General features: G+C 41.7%; 1 protein-coding gene across 1 annotated transcript in view; it reads left to right on the forward strand.

Moving 5' to 3' along the window:
* MACROD2 (mono-ADP ribosylhydrolase 2) overlaps positions 1 to 17587 on the forward strand; it is a 2022401-nt gene that overhangs the window by 1862371 nt on the left and 142443 nt on the right. Inside the window, exon 11 of the mRNA XM_019462769.2 lies at positions 9798 to 9881. Within this exon, the coding sequence (XP_019318314.1) occupies positions 9798 to 9881 (84 nt within the window). The remainder of the gene's footprint in view (positions 1 to 9797; positions 9882 to 17587) is intronic.

A 17587-nucleotide genomic window follows, 5' to 3' on the forward strand; every position in this document is an offset into this window, starting at 1 on the left:
TGAGAGATAGGTATAGTCAGCTCACTCACATCAGCCCCAGCACACCTTTGCTGAGCCAGATTATAACTGAGTATGTACCTTGTGCCAGTCACTCAACATACATGAATTCATTTAAGATATGCAACAACTGTAGGAGTCAGGGATTGTTATTACACAAGGCTTAAAAGGAATTAGTTCCTGGCTTAAATAGCGGATCCATTGGTGTGTCTGACCTCCTAGCTTAAATAGCTGACCCACTGGTGTGTCTGAACCCAAAGTTCATACCCTTGTACTCCTGTCTCCAGACCCTACAGGTAAGTAGAGGCAGGAGCATCTCAGATGGTGTGAGGCAAGGTCATCCTCAAGGTGAGGCTCTGCCCTCGTGGACAATGATAGAAACAGACCAGCTTAAATGCTTAGGATGCCTTTTAAGTCCTTTATCAGTTTCTTTTATCCTACAATAGAAAACATTTCCCCATCTCCTTCCATTCCCAAGAATGGCTGTTGAAATGGGACCCTACCAGGAATAGGAAATCAACAGCCACCTATGGAAGTCCAGCTACATGAGAGTCAGGAGCACAGTTGAGTTCTGTAGGGGGCAAATCTATGCTCGTGACAAAACTCCAGGTCTCCACCCTCTGCCAGAAACAGAGACAATATAGATAATATGATATGCTGTCAAGGAGAATTATGGGTTGCTTTGGAGAAATCTTCCTTCTGCTTCCCCAGGCCAAAGGGAGAGTTGTTCCTGCTGAACCACAAGTAGAAATCTGAGCACAGAGGCCATATGTATCAGTGACATTTAGTGAGTGCCTCCATGGGTGTCAGGAAATGATACTATACTTATGTCATAAATGACTATTCATGGTTAACATGTATCCATGTCCAGTGACTACCCAAGGAGGGCCCTGTAACTTTTTAAAAAATAAAGTACTTTTGGGAAACGCATCTCAAAATTTAGACAAACAGAAACAAATAGATGTCTTTAAGAGATGTCTCACCCATTCTCCAAGAATTCCCATTCACGTTGGGAAATCAGGTTAATGATCAAAAACTCACTTTTAGGAAATGCTGGTTTGGGGTTGAATCCCCAGCATTAGAAATTCTCCTCTTAGTCCTAGAGGCAGTTGATGCATTTCAGAGGCATCTTCCAGGGAGTCTTAGCGTCTTCTCCCAGGGAGATCACAAGTGTCGTTTTGCCTACTTTATGCATCCTTTTGAGCACAGCATCTGTGCTCAGTGAGCTGTTCCAAGCATCTCATTTCTGTTTTTGCTGAACCCGTTCTGAAGGGTCAACATCCATCTCACACCTGGTGACAAAAGTTTGGGGGAGTTGCTAATGTAGTCATTGGCAAAATTTTTCACCCTAGCCATGGTAATGATCTTCGATGTGACTGCCATGCAACCACAGAAAGCCTATGGTGCCCAAAAAACCTTTGTAGTCCATAATGCCACAGTTTTTAATAGTACAGCTACCAAATGCAATTTTTTGTTCTGTTCCTTTTTTAATAAATGGGAAAAGAAAAATGAGTCGCCATAGCTCTGTAGTATAATTTTAGAATCCTGGCATAAGGCGACAGCTGCTAAGAGAGTAAGAATTAGGCATGGGCCCCATTATATCTTGGCCTTAAAGAAAGGCTTGGGTAAAGGGGAAATAAAACCAATTGGAAATGAAATTCTCAAGACACTACTAGGTACCAGGGACACAAGAAAGATTAGGAAAGACAAATGTCCTTTTCTCAAGGAACTTACATTCTTAGGAGGTGGGATGGAGAAGGGAGACATACAATAAAGAAATAAAGAAGCGGACAAGATAATTTCAGATATATCAAATGATGTATTTGAGAGAGATTTCCCTTACAAGGACCCTTCATATTAGGTATTCAGGGAAGGCCTTTCTTGGGAGCTGAATGTGGTTTGAGATTAAAAATGGAGAAGAAGATAGACATACGAATGTGTATCTCGGGGGAGAAGAAGAATAGCAGGTGTGAAGATTCCAAGGCAGAAACTAGCCTAGTAATGGTTGAAGAACACACAATGGCAGCCAGTAATTCTGACGCCAAAGCACAAGTGGGAAATGAGGCTAGAGCAGTAGGTAGAGCCCAAATGGCATGTTGCCCTGGCCCATGAAACTGGATTTGGATCAATCCAATTGGTCTTGGTCTGTGATCCAAGACCAGTGGCAGGCAGGTAAGCAACAGAATCTGGTTTATGTTTAAAAGATAACTCTGGTTGCTACAGGGAGAGTAATTTTAGGGAAGTTAGAAAGCCAGAAGGTTACTGTAATAACCCAGATAAGAGATGCAGATGATTCCACAGAATGAACACCACGGATGAATATGGGATAGAATTTGGAGCAGAGATGATAGGACTTATTACTTCCTGGGAAAGTAAATGAAAGGAAATATTAAGGACAATAGCTCAGTTTTGAGGTTTACACTCTTGGGTAGGTAGTGAGATGTGAAATACTCTGGAGAGAACAGGTTTGCCGACATCAAGAGTATTGTTCCAGCTGTGCTTAATGGGATTATTACATAAATTTGAAATGCTTGGTGAGAGCTGAGTGAGGGAAAATCATTAGGGCTGGAAAGAGGGAGGCACAGTTAAATCCCAGCCCTGAAAGGAAAATAGGAGAGATGGTAGTTACAGGACCCAGGAGACAGAGAGGGTCAAGTGGAGGAAGCCAACAGATTGGGGTTGTAAGCTTATGGAGGGGTACAGTAAGCCCTTGAAGACCACTGGTCACTTAGGAATAAAGCCAGAAATTTCACTGGTGCATAGAGACCCGTATCCCAGGGCACAGCTGGGTGGGAAGTGAGGTAAAGAATGGAGAGTGGGGAAGATGGCGGCGTAGGAGGACGCGGGGCTCACAGCGCGTCCTGCCGATCACTTAGATTCCACCTACACCTGCCTAAAGAACCCAGAAAACCGCCAGAGGATTAGCAGAAGGGAGTCTCCGGAGTCAAGCGCAGACCAGAGGCCCACGGAAGAGGGTAGGAAGGGCGGCGAGGCGGTGCGCGCTCCACGGACTGGCGGGAGGGAGCCGGGGCGGAGGGGCGGCTCGCCGGCCAAGCAGAGCCCCCGAGTCTGGCTGGCAAAAGCGGAGGGGCCGGACGGACTGTGTTCTGACAGCAAGCGCGACTTAGCGTCTGGGAGGTCAGAAGTTAACAGCTCTGCTCGGAAGGCGGGAAGGCTGGAGGACAAAGGGAGGGAGAGCTGCTGAGCCCTCGGACGGCAGAGCTCAGCTTGGCGGGGAACAAAGGCGCCAGCGCCATCTCCCCCGCCCATCCCCCAGCCAAAATCCCAAAGGGAACCAGTTCCTGCCAGAGAACTTGCTCGCTCCTCGCAAACACCCAACTCTGTGCTTCTGCGGAGCCAAACCTCCGGCAGCGGATCTGACTCCCTCCCGCTGCCACAGGGCTCCTCCTGAAGTGGATCACCTAAGGAGAAGCGAGCTAAGCCTGCCCCTCCAGCCCCCGTGCACCTTGCCTACCCACCCCAGCTAATACGCCAGATCCCCAGCAACACAAGCCTGGCAGTGTGCAAGTAGCCCAGACGGGACACGCCACCCCACAGTGAATCCCGCCCCTAGGAGAGGGGAAGAGAAGGCACACACCAGTCTGACTGTGGCCCCAGCAGTGGGCTGGGGGCAGACATCGGGTGGGACTGCGGCCCCGCCCACTAACTCCAGTTATAAACCACAGCACAGGGGAAGTGCACTGCAGGTCCTCACCACGCCAGGGACTCTCCAAAATGACCAAACGGAAGAATTCCCCTCAGAAGAATCTCCAGGAAATAACAACAGCTAATGAACTGATCAAAAAGGATTTAAATAATATAACAGAAAGTGAATTTAGAATAATAGTCATAAAATTAATCGCTGGGCTTGAAAACAGTATACAGGACAGCAGAGAATCTCTTGCCACAAAGATCGAGGGACTAAGGAACAGTCACGAGGAGTTGAAAAACGCTTTAAACGAATTGCAAAACAAAATGGAATCCACGATGGCTCGGCTTGAAGAGGCAGAGGAGAGAATAGGTGAACTAGAAGATAAAGTTATGGAGAAAGAGGAAGCTGAAAGAAAGAGAGATAAAAAAATCCAGGAGTATGAGGGGAAAATTAGAGAACTAAGTGATACACTAAAAAAAAATAATATACGCATAATTGGTATCCCAGAGGAGGAAGAGAGAGGGAAGGGTGCTAAAGGGGTACTTGAACAAATTATAGCTGAGAACTTCCCTGAACTGGGGAAGGAAAAAGGCATTGAAATCCAAGAGGCACAGAGAACTCCCTTCAGACGTAACTTGAATCGATCTTCTGCACGACATATCATAGTGAAACTGGCAAAATACAAGGATAAAGAGAAAATTCTGAAAGCAGCAAGGGATAAACGTGCCCTCACATATAAAGGGAGACCTATAAGACTCGTGACTGATCTCTCCTTTGAAACTTGGCAGGCCAGAAAGGCTTGGCACGATATCTTCAGTGTGCTAAACAGAAAAAATATGCAGCTGAGAATCCTTTATCCAGCAAGTCTGTCATTTAGAATAGAAGGAGAGATAAAGGTCTTCCCAAACAAACAAAAACTGAAGGAATTTGTCACCACGAAACCAGCCCTACAAGAGATCCTAAGGGGGATCCTGTGAGACAAAGTACCAGAGACATCACTACAAGCATAAAACATACAGACATCACAATGACCCTAAACCCATATCTTTCTATAATAACACTGAATGTAAATGGATTAAATGCGCCAACCAAAAGACATAGGGTATCAGAATGGATAAAAAAACAAGACCCATCTATTTGCTGTCTACAAGAGACTCATTTTAGATCTGAGGACACCTTTAGATTGAGAGTGAGGGAATGGAGAACTATTTATCATGCTCCTGGAAGCCAAAAGAAAGCTGGAGTAGCCATACTTATATCAGACAAACTAGACTTTAAATTAAAGGCTGTAACAAGAGATGAAGAAGGGCATTATATAATAATCACAGGGTCTATCCACCAGGAAGAGCTAACTATTATAAATGTCTATGCGCCAAATACCCGAGCCCCCAGATATATAAAACAATTACTCATAAACATAAGCAACCTTATTGATAAGAATGTGGTCATTGCAGGGGACTTTAACACCCCACTTACAGAAATGGATAGATCATCTAGACACACAGTCAATAAAGAAACAAGGGCCCTGAATGATACATTGGATCAGATGGACTTGACAGATATATTTAGAACTCTGCATCCCAAAGCAACAGAATATACTTTCTTCTTGAGTGCACGTGGAACATTCTCCAAGATAGATCATATACTGGGTCACAAAACAGCCCTTCATAAGTTTACAAGAATTGAAATTATACCATGCATACTTTCAGACCACAATGCTATGAAGCTTGAAATCAACCACAGGAAAAAGTCTGGAAAACCTCCAAAAGCATGGAGGTTAAAGAACACCCTACTAACGAATGAGTGGGTCAACCAGGCAATTAGAGAAGAAATTAAAACATATATGGAAACAAACGAAAATGAAAATACAACAATCCAAACGCTTTGGGACGCAGCGAAGGCAGTCCTGAGAGGAAAATACATTGCAATCCAGGCCTATCTCAAGAAACAAGAAAAATCCCAAATACAAAATCTAACAGCACACCTAAAGGAAATGGAAGCAGAACAGCAAAGGCAGCCTAAACCCAGCAGAAGAAGAGAAATCATAAAGATCAGAGCAGAAATAAACAATATAGAATCTAAAAAAACTGTAGAGCAGATCAACGAAACCAAGAGTTGGTTTTTTGAAAAAATAAACAAAATTGACAAACCTCTAGCCAGGCTTCTCAAAAAGAAAAGGGAGATGACCCAAATAGATAAAATCATGAATGAAAATGGAATGATTACAACCAATCCCTCAGAGATACAAACAATTATCAGGGAATACTATGAAAAATTATATGCCAGCAAATTGGACAACCTGGAAGAAATGGACAAATTTCTAAACACCCACACTCTTCCAAAACTCAATCAGGAGGAAATAGAAAGCTTGAACAGACCCATAACCAGCGAAGAAATTGAATCGGTTATCAAAAATCTCCCAACAAATAAGAGTCCAGGACCAGATGGCTTCCCAGGGGAGTTCTACCAGACGTTTAAAGCAGAGATAATACCTATCCTTCTCAAGCTATTCCAAGAAATAGAAAGGGAAGGAAAACTTCCAGACTCATTCTATGAAGCCAGTAATACTTTGATTCCTAAACCAGACAGAGACCCAGTAAAAAAAGAGAACTACAGGCCAATATCCCTGATGAATATGGATGCAAAAATTCTTAATAAGATACTAGCAAATCGAATTCAACAGCATATAAAAAGAATTATTCACCATGATCAAGTGGGATTCATTCCTGGGATGCAGGGCTGGTTCAACATTCGCAAATCGATCAACGTGATACATCACATTAACAAAAAAAAAGAGAAGAACCATATGATCCTGTCAATCGATGCAGAAAAGGCCTTTGACAAAATCCAGCACCCTTTCTTAATAAAAACCCTTGAGAAAGTCGGGATAGAAGGAACATACTTAAAGATCATAAAGGCCATTTATGAAAAGCCCACAGCTAACATCATCCTCAACGGGGAAAAACTGAGAGCTTTTTCCCTGAGATCAGGAACACGACAGGGATGCCCACTGTCACCGCTGCTGTTTAATATAGTGCTGGAAGTTCTAGCATCAGCAATCAGACAACAAAAGGAAATCAAAGTCATCAAAATTGGCAAAGATGAAGTCAAGCTTTCGCTTTTTGCAGATGACATGATATTATACATGGAAAATCCGATAGACTCCACCAAAAGTCTGCTAGAACTGATACATGAATTCAGCAAAGTTGCAGGATACAAAATCAATGTGCAGAAATCAGTTGCATTCTTATACACTAACAATGAAGCAACAGAAAGACAAATGAAGAAACTGATCCCATTCACAATTGCACCAAGAAGCATAAAATACCTAGGAATAAATCTAACCAAAGATGTAAAAGATCTGTATGCTGAAAACTATAGAAAGCTTATGCAGGTAATTGAAGAAGATATAAAGAAATGGAAAGACATTCCCTGCTCATGGATTGGAAGAATAAATATTGTCAAAATGTCAATACTACCCAAAGCTATCTACACATTCAATGCAATCCCAATCAAAATTGCACCAGCATTCTTCTCGAAACTAGAACAAGCAATCCTAAAATTCATATGGAACCACAAAAGGCCCCGAATAGCCAAAGTAATTTTGAAGAAGAAGACCAAAGCAGGAGGCATCACAATCCCAGACTTTAGCCTCTACTACAAAGCTGTCATCATCAAGACAGCATGGTATTGGCATAAAAACAGACACATAGACCAATGGAATAGAATAGAAACCCCAGAACTAGACCCACAAACGTATGGCCAACTCATCTTTGACAAAGCAGGAAAGAACATCCAATGGAAAAAAGACAGTCTCTTTAACAAATGGTGCTGGGAGAACTGGACAGCAACATGCAGAAGGTTGAAACTAGACCACTTTCTCACACCATTCACAAAAATAAACTCAAAATGGATAAAGGACCTGAATGTGAGACAGGAAACCATCAAAACCTTAGAGGAGAAAGCAGGAAAAGACCTCTCTGACCTCAGCCGTAGCAATCTCTTACTCGGCACATCCCCAAAGGCAAGGGAATTAAAAGCAAAAGTGAATTACTGGGACCTTATGAAGATAAAAAGCTTCTGCACAGCAAAGGAAACAACCAACAAAACTAAAAGGCAACCAACGGAATGGGAAAAGATATTTGCAAATGACACATCGGACAAAGGGCTAGTATCCAAAATCTATAAAGAGCTCATCAAACTCCACACCCGAAAAACAAATAACCCAGTGAAGAAATGGGCAGAAAACATGAATAGACACTTCTCTAAAGAAGACATCCAGATGGCCAACAGGCACATGAAAAGATGTTCAACGTCGCTCCTTATCAGGGAAATACAAATCAAAACCACACTCAGATACCACCTCACGCCAGTCAGAGTGGCCAAAATGAAGAAATCAGGAGACTATAGATGCTGGAGAGGATGTGGAGAAACAGGAACCCTCTTGCACTGTTGGTGGGAATGCAAATTGGTGCAGCCGCTCTGGAAAGCAGTGTGGAGGTTCCTCAGAAAATTAAAAATAGACCTACCCTATGACCCAGCAATAGCACTGCTAGGAATTTATCCAAGGGATACAGGAGTACTGATGCATAGGGGCACCTGTACCCCAATGTTTATAGCGGCACTCTCAACAATAGCCAAATTATGGAAAGAGCCTAAATGTCCATCAACGGATGAATGGATAAAGAAATTGTGGTTTATATACACAATGGAATACTACGTGGCAATGAGAAAAAATGAAATATGGCCTTTTGTAGCAACATGGATGGAACTGGAGAGTGTGATGCTAAGTGAAATAAGCCATACAGTGAAAGACAGATACCATATGGTTTCACTCTTATGTGGATCCTGAGAAACATAACAGAAACCCATGGGGGAGGGGAAGGAAAAAAAAAAAAAAAAGAGGTTAGAGTGGGAGAGAGCCAAAGCATTAGAGACTGTTAAAAACTGAGAACAAACTGAGGGTTGATGGGGGGTGGGAGGGAGGGCAGGGTGGGTGATGGGTATTGAGCAGGGCACCTTTTGGGATGAGCACTGGGTGTTGTATGGAAACCAATTTGACAGTAAATTTCATATATTAAAAAAAAAAAAAAAGAATGGAGAGTGGATATGGAGGTGCAAAGAGAAGACATCCAGTCAGGATATAAAACAAGATGCCATGTAGGCAGCTGAAGATATGCTTTGAGCTTAGTAGAGAGACCAGGACTCGAAATACAAATTAATGCCTAACAAAGTATCTATATCTGAATGGGATGAATTTAGAGATATAATTCCTAAAACCGTCTTTAGAATTTTTCTTTCTGTTTAAATTCTTCAGAATTTAAATTATTAGCCTCCTTGGATAGACTTGGCCCGAGGGTATTGGGAAGCAGTGAGAAAAGTGGGAAACATAATAATTAAACTGGGGACATATAGAAGTTGTTTAGAATTTGGACTACTAAAGAAATCTGCTAAATAGAAGGAGGATAATTTCAAGCACCATGCCCCCCCACCCCAAAATGAGACACTGCAGCTTCATCTGGCTCTACTTGAAGGACTTAGTAAAAGGAAATTGCACAATGGCAGCTATCAGTTAGTCCATGAAGTTTTAAATCAATCTCCTGTGGAGGAAAAAAAAAAATGGGGTTTCCTTGTGGAGAATTTCTTTTAATTAAAAAAAGAGAGCATCTAAGAGGCACCTGGGTGGCTCAGTCGGCTGAGCATCTAACTCTTGATTTCTGCTCAGGTCACGATTTCACAATTCAAGCCCCACGTGGGGCTCTGTGCTGGCAGAGTGAAGCCTGCTTGGGATTCTGTCTCCCTCTCTGTCTGCCCCTCACCTGCTCACTCTGTCTCTGTGTCTCTCAAAATGAATAAATAAACTTTAAAATAAAATAAAATGAGCATCTAAGTTTTCACATTTGTGCGAATCATTAATAATGGTAACGAAAAGATGTTTAAGCTGAAGCCTGAATGCCCATCTATGTGCACTGGAGAATCACAGGCTGCTGCCGAAATTCAGCTTAGCCAAAATGACACATGAACCTGTGATCAAGCTTCACTGCACATGTGGGTTTACTGCGGGGGTAAGAAAAAGAACTTTAAGTTTCAACATAATTTTAAATATTTAATACCTACATAAGAATGTTTTAAATCTTTATGCTTCCAGAGGTGTTAGAGCCAAAAGGCCTCTCTCCACCCCACAAGAAGAGCAAAGCAAAGAAGCCAGAGGGTTCCAAAGACTCTAGCGAAGGTGAGTCCTTTTCTTCTGGTCTCTAAAAAATTACTCCCTGAAAAGAAACTTCTGGTTAATGTTTACATTACGCATGTGCTCTCATGTTCGGATGTTCCTGAGGGTGCAGAAATCACAGAAAAATTCTTTATCCTTTCCTAATATGTTGATCCTCCCCTGAATGTGAGAAAAAAACACCAGATTTAGGTTTAACTTGTGAAGGTAAAAACCAAGTTGAAGAAGACGGTTTCTCTGTGCAATGTATTTTCTGTTCCTACAAATGCTCGAATTGCGGGTGGTGCTTACAAGTTAGGTGGAGACCTCTAGGTGACAAGCAGTGTGTGGCCTTTGCCTTATTGAGATCATTTGCTTTTTTTCACGAACACATTCTGAGTCCTGAATCCAAAGTCAGGAGTGGGTGCGGAAATTCTTCCAGTCTTTGGTGTTTCCTTCCACTCTCAAAAAGCCAGTGTTATCTTTGCATTGAATGGGCAGGTCCCATTGGGCTCAGTTTTCTGAAGAAATGAAGCTGTCTCTTTTACTTAGTGGCCACGCTAAGTGCCACCTACAAGGTATTCAAATTTTTCTCTGAAAATGTAAATTAGGTATTTTTTAAGGGGATCTCTAACATACACGAGTATGCATGAACTTCTTCAAGGGAAATGTATTTATGCTTTCTACTTTCTGTCTTTGGAGCCTCACTTTCACTCCACTGTGAAATGGAGAGTATGATAATGCTGGTGGTGTCGGCTTGAGTCTTTGGGGAAGATGCCAAGATGAAACAGAAGTGCAGGAAATGTGAAGGCAGAAAAGCCTCAAAGGCTAAAATGGGGAGGAGCAGGGGAAGGAGCAGGAGGAGGAAGAGGAGGGAAGGAAGGAAGATTAGCTAGGAAGAGCCAGTCTGCAGTGCAGTATGAGAAAGTCGGGAGGCTCAGAACGAACCCCAGCCATTACAGTTGACCTGCACCGGGCAGGAATGGCGGGGCTCCAGGATCCCTTTCCTCCAGCTCAACTCACTGGCTGCAAGCAGTTTGGGGAGAAAGTGGCTGCCGTGCGATCTCCAAAGTGTGGCCAGTGGATGCTGTCAGCTAACTCCACTCCTGGCATCACATTCTCTCTTGAAGGAAGATCCTGAGCATCTCACCTCCGTGACAGCATGGCCTCTGCATGAGTGCGGGGGTTCCAACACTGCCTTCACCCTCACCTCTGTTCAGAACCAGCCGAGAAGGCAAAGCTCTAAGAAAGTTTGAAATCAAAAACATTAGCTTTGTTACTAATGAGGTTAGTTCTGAGCATCTGGTGGCCCTGCCCCCAAATGGGTGTCCTACATGCTGGACTTCACTCCTGAATATGAAAGGCATAACCTGTGTCCCCTCAGGAGCAAGTACCACTGTCCACGTATCCCCATTGCCTGGACAGAGGCTACCCTGAGCTTATTAAATGTAAAAGAACAGATCAGGACATGCCCTCTCTGTGGACAGGTGGGTCTGAGAGAGACTCAAGATGGGACTGTTTCTGGGGTACCTGGGTGGCTCAGTAATTTAATCCTCCAATTCTTGATGTTTGGCTTAGGTCATGATCTCACAGCTGTGTGATCAAGCCCCGAGTCAGGCTCTGCACTGAAAGGATAGAACCTGCTTGGGAATTCTCTCACTCCATCTCCCACAGCCCTCCCCTGTTTGTGAGCTCTCTCTCTCTCTCTCTCTCAAAAAAAAAAAAAAAAAAAAAGGGACTGTGTCTTCCCCCAGGCTTGGATAAGTGAAGGGAAGATGGAGAGAAGGGCACAGCAGTGAATGTTCTCTGCCCTTTGGTTGAGGGGTGAGGGATAAACATTTCCACCTAACAGTTAACAGCAGAAATAGTGTGTATAAAGTGCCTAGCAGGGGCCTGGCATTCATGATGGCTATTATAATTACCAACATAATCAGCACCATGAGAGGGTGCCCACCGTCCTAATTCACTGAAATGGGCTTGAGAGCTTAGAATCATTCAGAGGAGGACACTTAGAATCACGGAGTAGGCCGGCAACTCTAACTGGCCCCACACTGGCCAGGCATTCATCTCCTACCCTAATGATGTCATTTCCTGGATAATCTCGTCAGCCCACGAGATGAGGGGCAAAACAACAATTGCCTTTTTCTCAGAGAAGCTCCATCTCCCCTAGCAGTTCCTGTCTTCAAAAGTTGTTTTCCAGAGCCTGAACCTGTTTTCTTTGCGAGTGTCACATGGTGAGCCCTGAACTGTAGCATCTCTGCCACCTTAAATTAGCAGGAGTATTCCTCCCAGTTGCTCCTTCAAATGTGTGGAAACTTCTTTCACCTCCTAAATAATGTGCATTGTTTAGCACATCATTCCATAATCTCAGTATGACTAGGTAATATGGCTTTACCTCACCTGAATATATGGTCGCAGAATGTGCTCGGAGGCGCAAAAGTGCCAGGCATGTTGTGTCTGTGGCATCATGGTGAAATGTAAATGTTAGCCACTCCATAGAAACAGGAATTGTGTGTTTGTTTCTCAGATGACTTTTGGGACAAAAAACTAAAAGTTGCCGGGAAAACAGTGAAAAAAGGGAGCATAATCTGACATGCCAGTGGTAGATGATTCTATCATGGGCACTCATTATTTGTCAGTTTCTACGTTGACAAAATAAACTCCGTCCTGAATTCAGTACTGTTGCATATGTTTCACTTCCTCTCAGGATGAGAAGAGTTACAATCTTTAGCAAAGAGTTACAATTCTTTCCCACTGGATGCACAAATGGAATATTGTGTCCCTGGGGGAGGGGTAATGAGGATCATGACCCTTCTCTGTAGTCTTCTTCCCATTTTCGAGTTCAGTCCTTTCCCAACTTGGTCGTCTCCCTAAAATTGGAGAGAAGCTTCTGGTATTTTTATTTATAGATCACTCAGCTTAATTCCCCATCAGTTGGCCTCATCTCTCTTCTCCCCTACCTTTGGGTTCTCTGCCCTGATTCCAACTCTCAAAGGTCCTACTGATTACCTCAGTTTACCTTATAATAACCATTTTCAGACAGGATCACAGAGAGTAGAGCTGGAATGCAATTTCACCTAGATTTTCTAGCATATATAACCATAACAACTATATTTTGATCCAGAAGAATTCTGCGAACATATGGGCAAGTTTTCTCATTCTACAGATCTGTTTTTAAAGCAGACTGCAAATGGTTTTCTAACTCACCCAAGTCCACCAGTTTGTTAATGTCAGAATGTCTTCTTTTTTCTAGAAACAACATACCTCCACTAATCCTTTTCCCTCTCTCTCTTCTGGAAACTAGAACTAGTTTTGTTGAAGGAGGCAATGTTGTCCTCATTGCAGCCTCCACTGAAAGCGTTATTACTTTAGTAAACATTGTACTCAAGTACTGAACATCAAAATAAATAATCAAACAATTTCTAAATGTATTTACTTGCATTTTTTATATTGTGGACTTTTGAATATAGTTTTATTCTCACTGTTTTGATTGAACTTTCATGGACCCCAGTGTTCTCTGACTTGACCCTCTGCAACACCATACCAATAATGAAATAATTAGTAACTTCAGATTGGCTGGCCTCTGATTTAAATGATAAGCCATCCATGAATCAGCAAATTATAGGCGCAATTGTTTAAGAAACACCCAGTGAATACAAGTTCCAGCAATTCCAGCTCTCAAGAATTTGGACCAATTTTCTTCTTACACAAACTTAATTGAAAGAATATCATTAGAAAACTTGGCACCATTAATAAACCATGCTCTTCTGACAGCTTTCCTCTATCTCCCACCAGGAAATTCTTTCGAAGTTCCTTCATTGAAAATCTCTCAGGCTTTGTGTGAAAACATTATCATGTTGCCTTTTTTTTTTTAAGGCAGTTTTTCTGGGTAAAAAATTTGAGGTTGATTGTTATTTTCTTGCAACATGTAAGATTTTTTCCCCAGTCTTATCAATTCTGTAATTGTTAAGAAGTAATATCTCCATCTAGTAGTTTCTTTTTAGGAGGTCTGTCTTTTCTTTCTGGCTGCATTGACAGTCTGGTCATTATCTTTGATGTCACTCAGTTTCATTTTGATGTACCTCAGTGTGGGTTCCCCATTATCCTTCTTAGGATTTCATGTGCTTCATGGTTATGGGAATGGACTTTTTTTTTAATGTTTATTTATTATTTTTTTTTTTTGAGAGAGAGAGAGAGAGAGAGAGAGAGAGAGAGAGAGAGAGAGAGCATGAGAGGGGGAGTGGCAGAGGGAGAGGGAGACAGAGGATCCGAAGCAGGCTCCTCTCTGTCAGCACAGAGCTGATGTGGGGCTCGAACCCATGAACCGTGAGATCATGACCTGAGCCGAAACCAAGAGTTGGACACTTAACAGACTGAGCTATCCAGGTGCCCTAGGAATGGACATTTTTTAACTAAAGTTCTGTGTTTTTTTTTTCTATTACCTCACCATATATTACATTTCCACCACTCTCTATTCCTTCTTTCTCTGTCCTTCAGGACTCCTGTGTTTTTAGTTTGTTTTTTTTGTTTGTTTGTTTGTTTTTCCTTTTCTGTATCCCTATCTCTCTTTGCTACTCCTTTATGGTTATTTTTTCAAGCCTGTCACTCAATTTTCTAATTTTATTTAACTCTATTTAATCTGATTTCTGTTCTTATCACTTTAATTTTTACAAGTTTTATTTGGTTCTTTTTAAAATATGGCTGGTCATTCCTTATTTATTAGCCACATAAAATATTTTTTTAAATAATCTGTATCTGAAATTTCAATATCTCTAGTCTGTATAAGTCAAATTCTGTGGTTTATTGTTTTTTGCAGATTCATGATTACAGTAATTTCCTTACATATTCTGTGTTTTTTTATTGCCATGTTATTTAGATTTTTATTTGTGGGAAGTTTTTGAAGTTGGATGAAGAGTTTATTTATTTACAGTTTTGTTTCTGAGATACCTGAAGATATTGCCAATTTAGGAAAACCTTAAACTATATACTTGGCTTAGAGTTTTTTATTATGTTTTTTGTTTGCCACTTGATGCTAAGCCCATGTTAGTACATATATAAGATTAGGAAATCTCAACAGAGACTTTGTTCTTCCTTTCTTCCTCAGTGCTAAAATTGAGACAGGAAAATTTTGTACTATATTCAGGACCAAAGCACTGGTCTTACGCCTCATGTGTGTGGTTCATTTGAACCAAAGCTCTAGTGAATGGTTCGCAAAGACTGTTCCTCCATCTGCATCACCAACATCCCTGGGAACTTGTTAGACTACAAATTCTCAGGCCCCATCTCAGACTTGTTAGAACTACAAATTCTAGGGCCCCATCTCAGGGGCCCTAGAATCTTGATTCAATCCCCTTCATTTCTGGCTTCTAAGGAGTTCCCTTTAAAAGCCACCAGTTCAGCCATGTATTCAAGAAATAGGTAGATAGGGGGCGCCTGGGTGTCTCAGTCCATTCAGCGTCAGACTTCAGCTCAGGTCATGAACTTGAGGTTCTTGAGTTCCAGCCCTGCATCAGGCTCTGTGCTGACAGCTCAGAGCCTGGAACCTGCTTCAGATTCTGTGTCTCCCTCTCTCTCTGTTCCTCCCCTGATTGTGATCTCTCTCTCTCTCTCTCTCAAAAATAAATAAACATTTATTATTATTCTCTCTCTCTCAAAAATAAATAAACATTTATTATTATTATTATTTTTTTAATTGCTCTCAGGAACTTAGAGGAGTGGAGAAAAGGCAGGGGCAGATTTGGGAGAGTTCGATATTCAACTTTCTAAATTTGTGTGTAATTGAAAAAAAATATATATGGTGAGAATTGTTTTATATATTTATCAAAAAACATATTTTCATTTAAAAACTAGAGACATTATACTTCTAAACTTCAGTAGCAAATTTAAAATAGTAATTTTATCCAAACATTCATCTCCAAAGTCTTCAGTGGCTTTTGGTAATGAATGCTATTTTCCACCATCTTTTTGCAGAAAGCACTAGCACTTTGGCTCTCGCTCTACAATTGCCTCTTCATAGAATATTCAACAAGCCTTCATGGGATGCACATCCTTCAGGAACCCGAGCCCTTGCAGTGCTAAATCAAGCAGCCCTATACTGCACTTTAAAATATTAATGATTTCTTTTGTCAGATGAAATTACATGTGGAAACATTTTGGAAACTAGAAAGCACTATGCAAGTTTGAAGGATCTAATGTAGCTATTAGAGGTATTATTATTATTGTCTTGACTAAAATTAATTTTTCTGAACACATGAACCGTTGGTGGAATGCACTTTGTATGTCCTAAGAGGTAGAATTTTCTCTCTGCCCTATTATTTTTCCTGCATATTAATGTATCATGTGACATGTTGTTTTGTGAGTAGCTGGACAGAAGGGACATTCTATCTTTCAGAATGCCATGCAGCAGTTCATGCGTTATATTCATAAGCATGATCTTTAATTTAATTTTTTGACGAGTGCAGCGAAGGATAAAATCAGGCAGTCACAATTTTGACTTTGCCATCACTCAAATGAGCTTAGTGACTGACCAGGTTTAAAAAAAAAAAAAAAAAAGAGGAAGAAGCAGGAATGAGAAAAAGCAGCTTTCTCATGAAGTAAAGCTTTGTTTTATCCTCTAGACCTTAAAATACCAAGAATTTAAGCAAAGTGTAAAATTTCCATGGTGAAAATCAGAATACAATAAAAGTCCATGTCACCATCTTGTTTTAATTATGCTCTTTAAGTTCTGCATGATTCAAGGCCATTCAGAGCGAGCCGGTAGAAGGGTCCAATGGTCATGCTCTCCACATTTACCCATTAAACAGAGCTGTGGTTCTGACCACAGAGTCCTGTTTCATTAGGATTTTAATTATTATGATTTCAAGTATTAAGGCATTTTCTATAAGCAAGAAGGATGAACCTACCTGGCCAGAGTAACCATGGGTGCTATGTGACCCAGGTAGCCCCCATTTATGCCTGTTGGCATTGGCGTATTATTGGTAATGTTGCCGTTCACTGTTGGAGGCCTCCTGGCTTGGGTGATCACATATGCGGACCCTCCTACCTGTGGAGAAAGAGCAGTTCAACAGAAGTGTGGACAGAACTTTTAACTGTACAACTTCTGCTTCCTACTCTGGCAGTTTTTCTAACCTAAAGGTCAGTTTCCTCATTGTTAAATGAAGGGAAAAACCTACTCTGTGGGAGTGTGGGAATTTAAACAAGATGATATGTGGAAACTGCCGGCACAATCTCTGGACAGAAGAGCCAGTCAGTCAAAGTGTACTGAATCAAAACAGGAGGAACTCCCTCCCTCAAAAACTCACCCACTTTGTTTACTAACGCTTAAAATTCCTTTCAATATCAACAAGAGTGTCCCAAATGGAGAAAAGATTTAAATTGCATTGGCTGAATCTCCTATCTCCCTAGGTGTTTTTCCTCTTCTCTCTCCTATAGGTTCACTAGCCCTCCTCGGCCCCCACAAACCACATTAGTTCCTGTCCCAAATGGACTTTCACCCAATCTACCTTCTCCTTGATCTCAATCCTTTTTTTGAAGATTTTATTTTTAAGTAATCTCTGCACCCAACGTGGGGCTCGAACTCACAACCCCAAAATCAAGAGTCATATGCTCCACCGACTGAGCCAACCAGGTGCCCCCCAATTTTTTATCTTCAAGTCAAGCTTCCTGAGAAACTGGTCTACCTCCAATATTTACCCCTCAATCATTCTTTGGCTTCTACTTCCTGCCTCTAAAAT

This window comes from Panthera pardus, unplaced genomic scaffold, assembly GCF_024362965.1.
Source record: "Panthera pardus isolate Hobbes unplaced genomic scaffold, ASM2436296v1 HiC_scaffold_25, whole genome shotgun sequence".
Taxonomy (NCBI): Eukaryota; Metazoa; Chordata; class Mammalia; order Carnivora; family Felidae; genus Panthera; species Panthera pardus.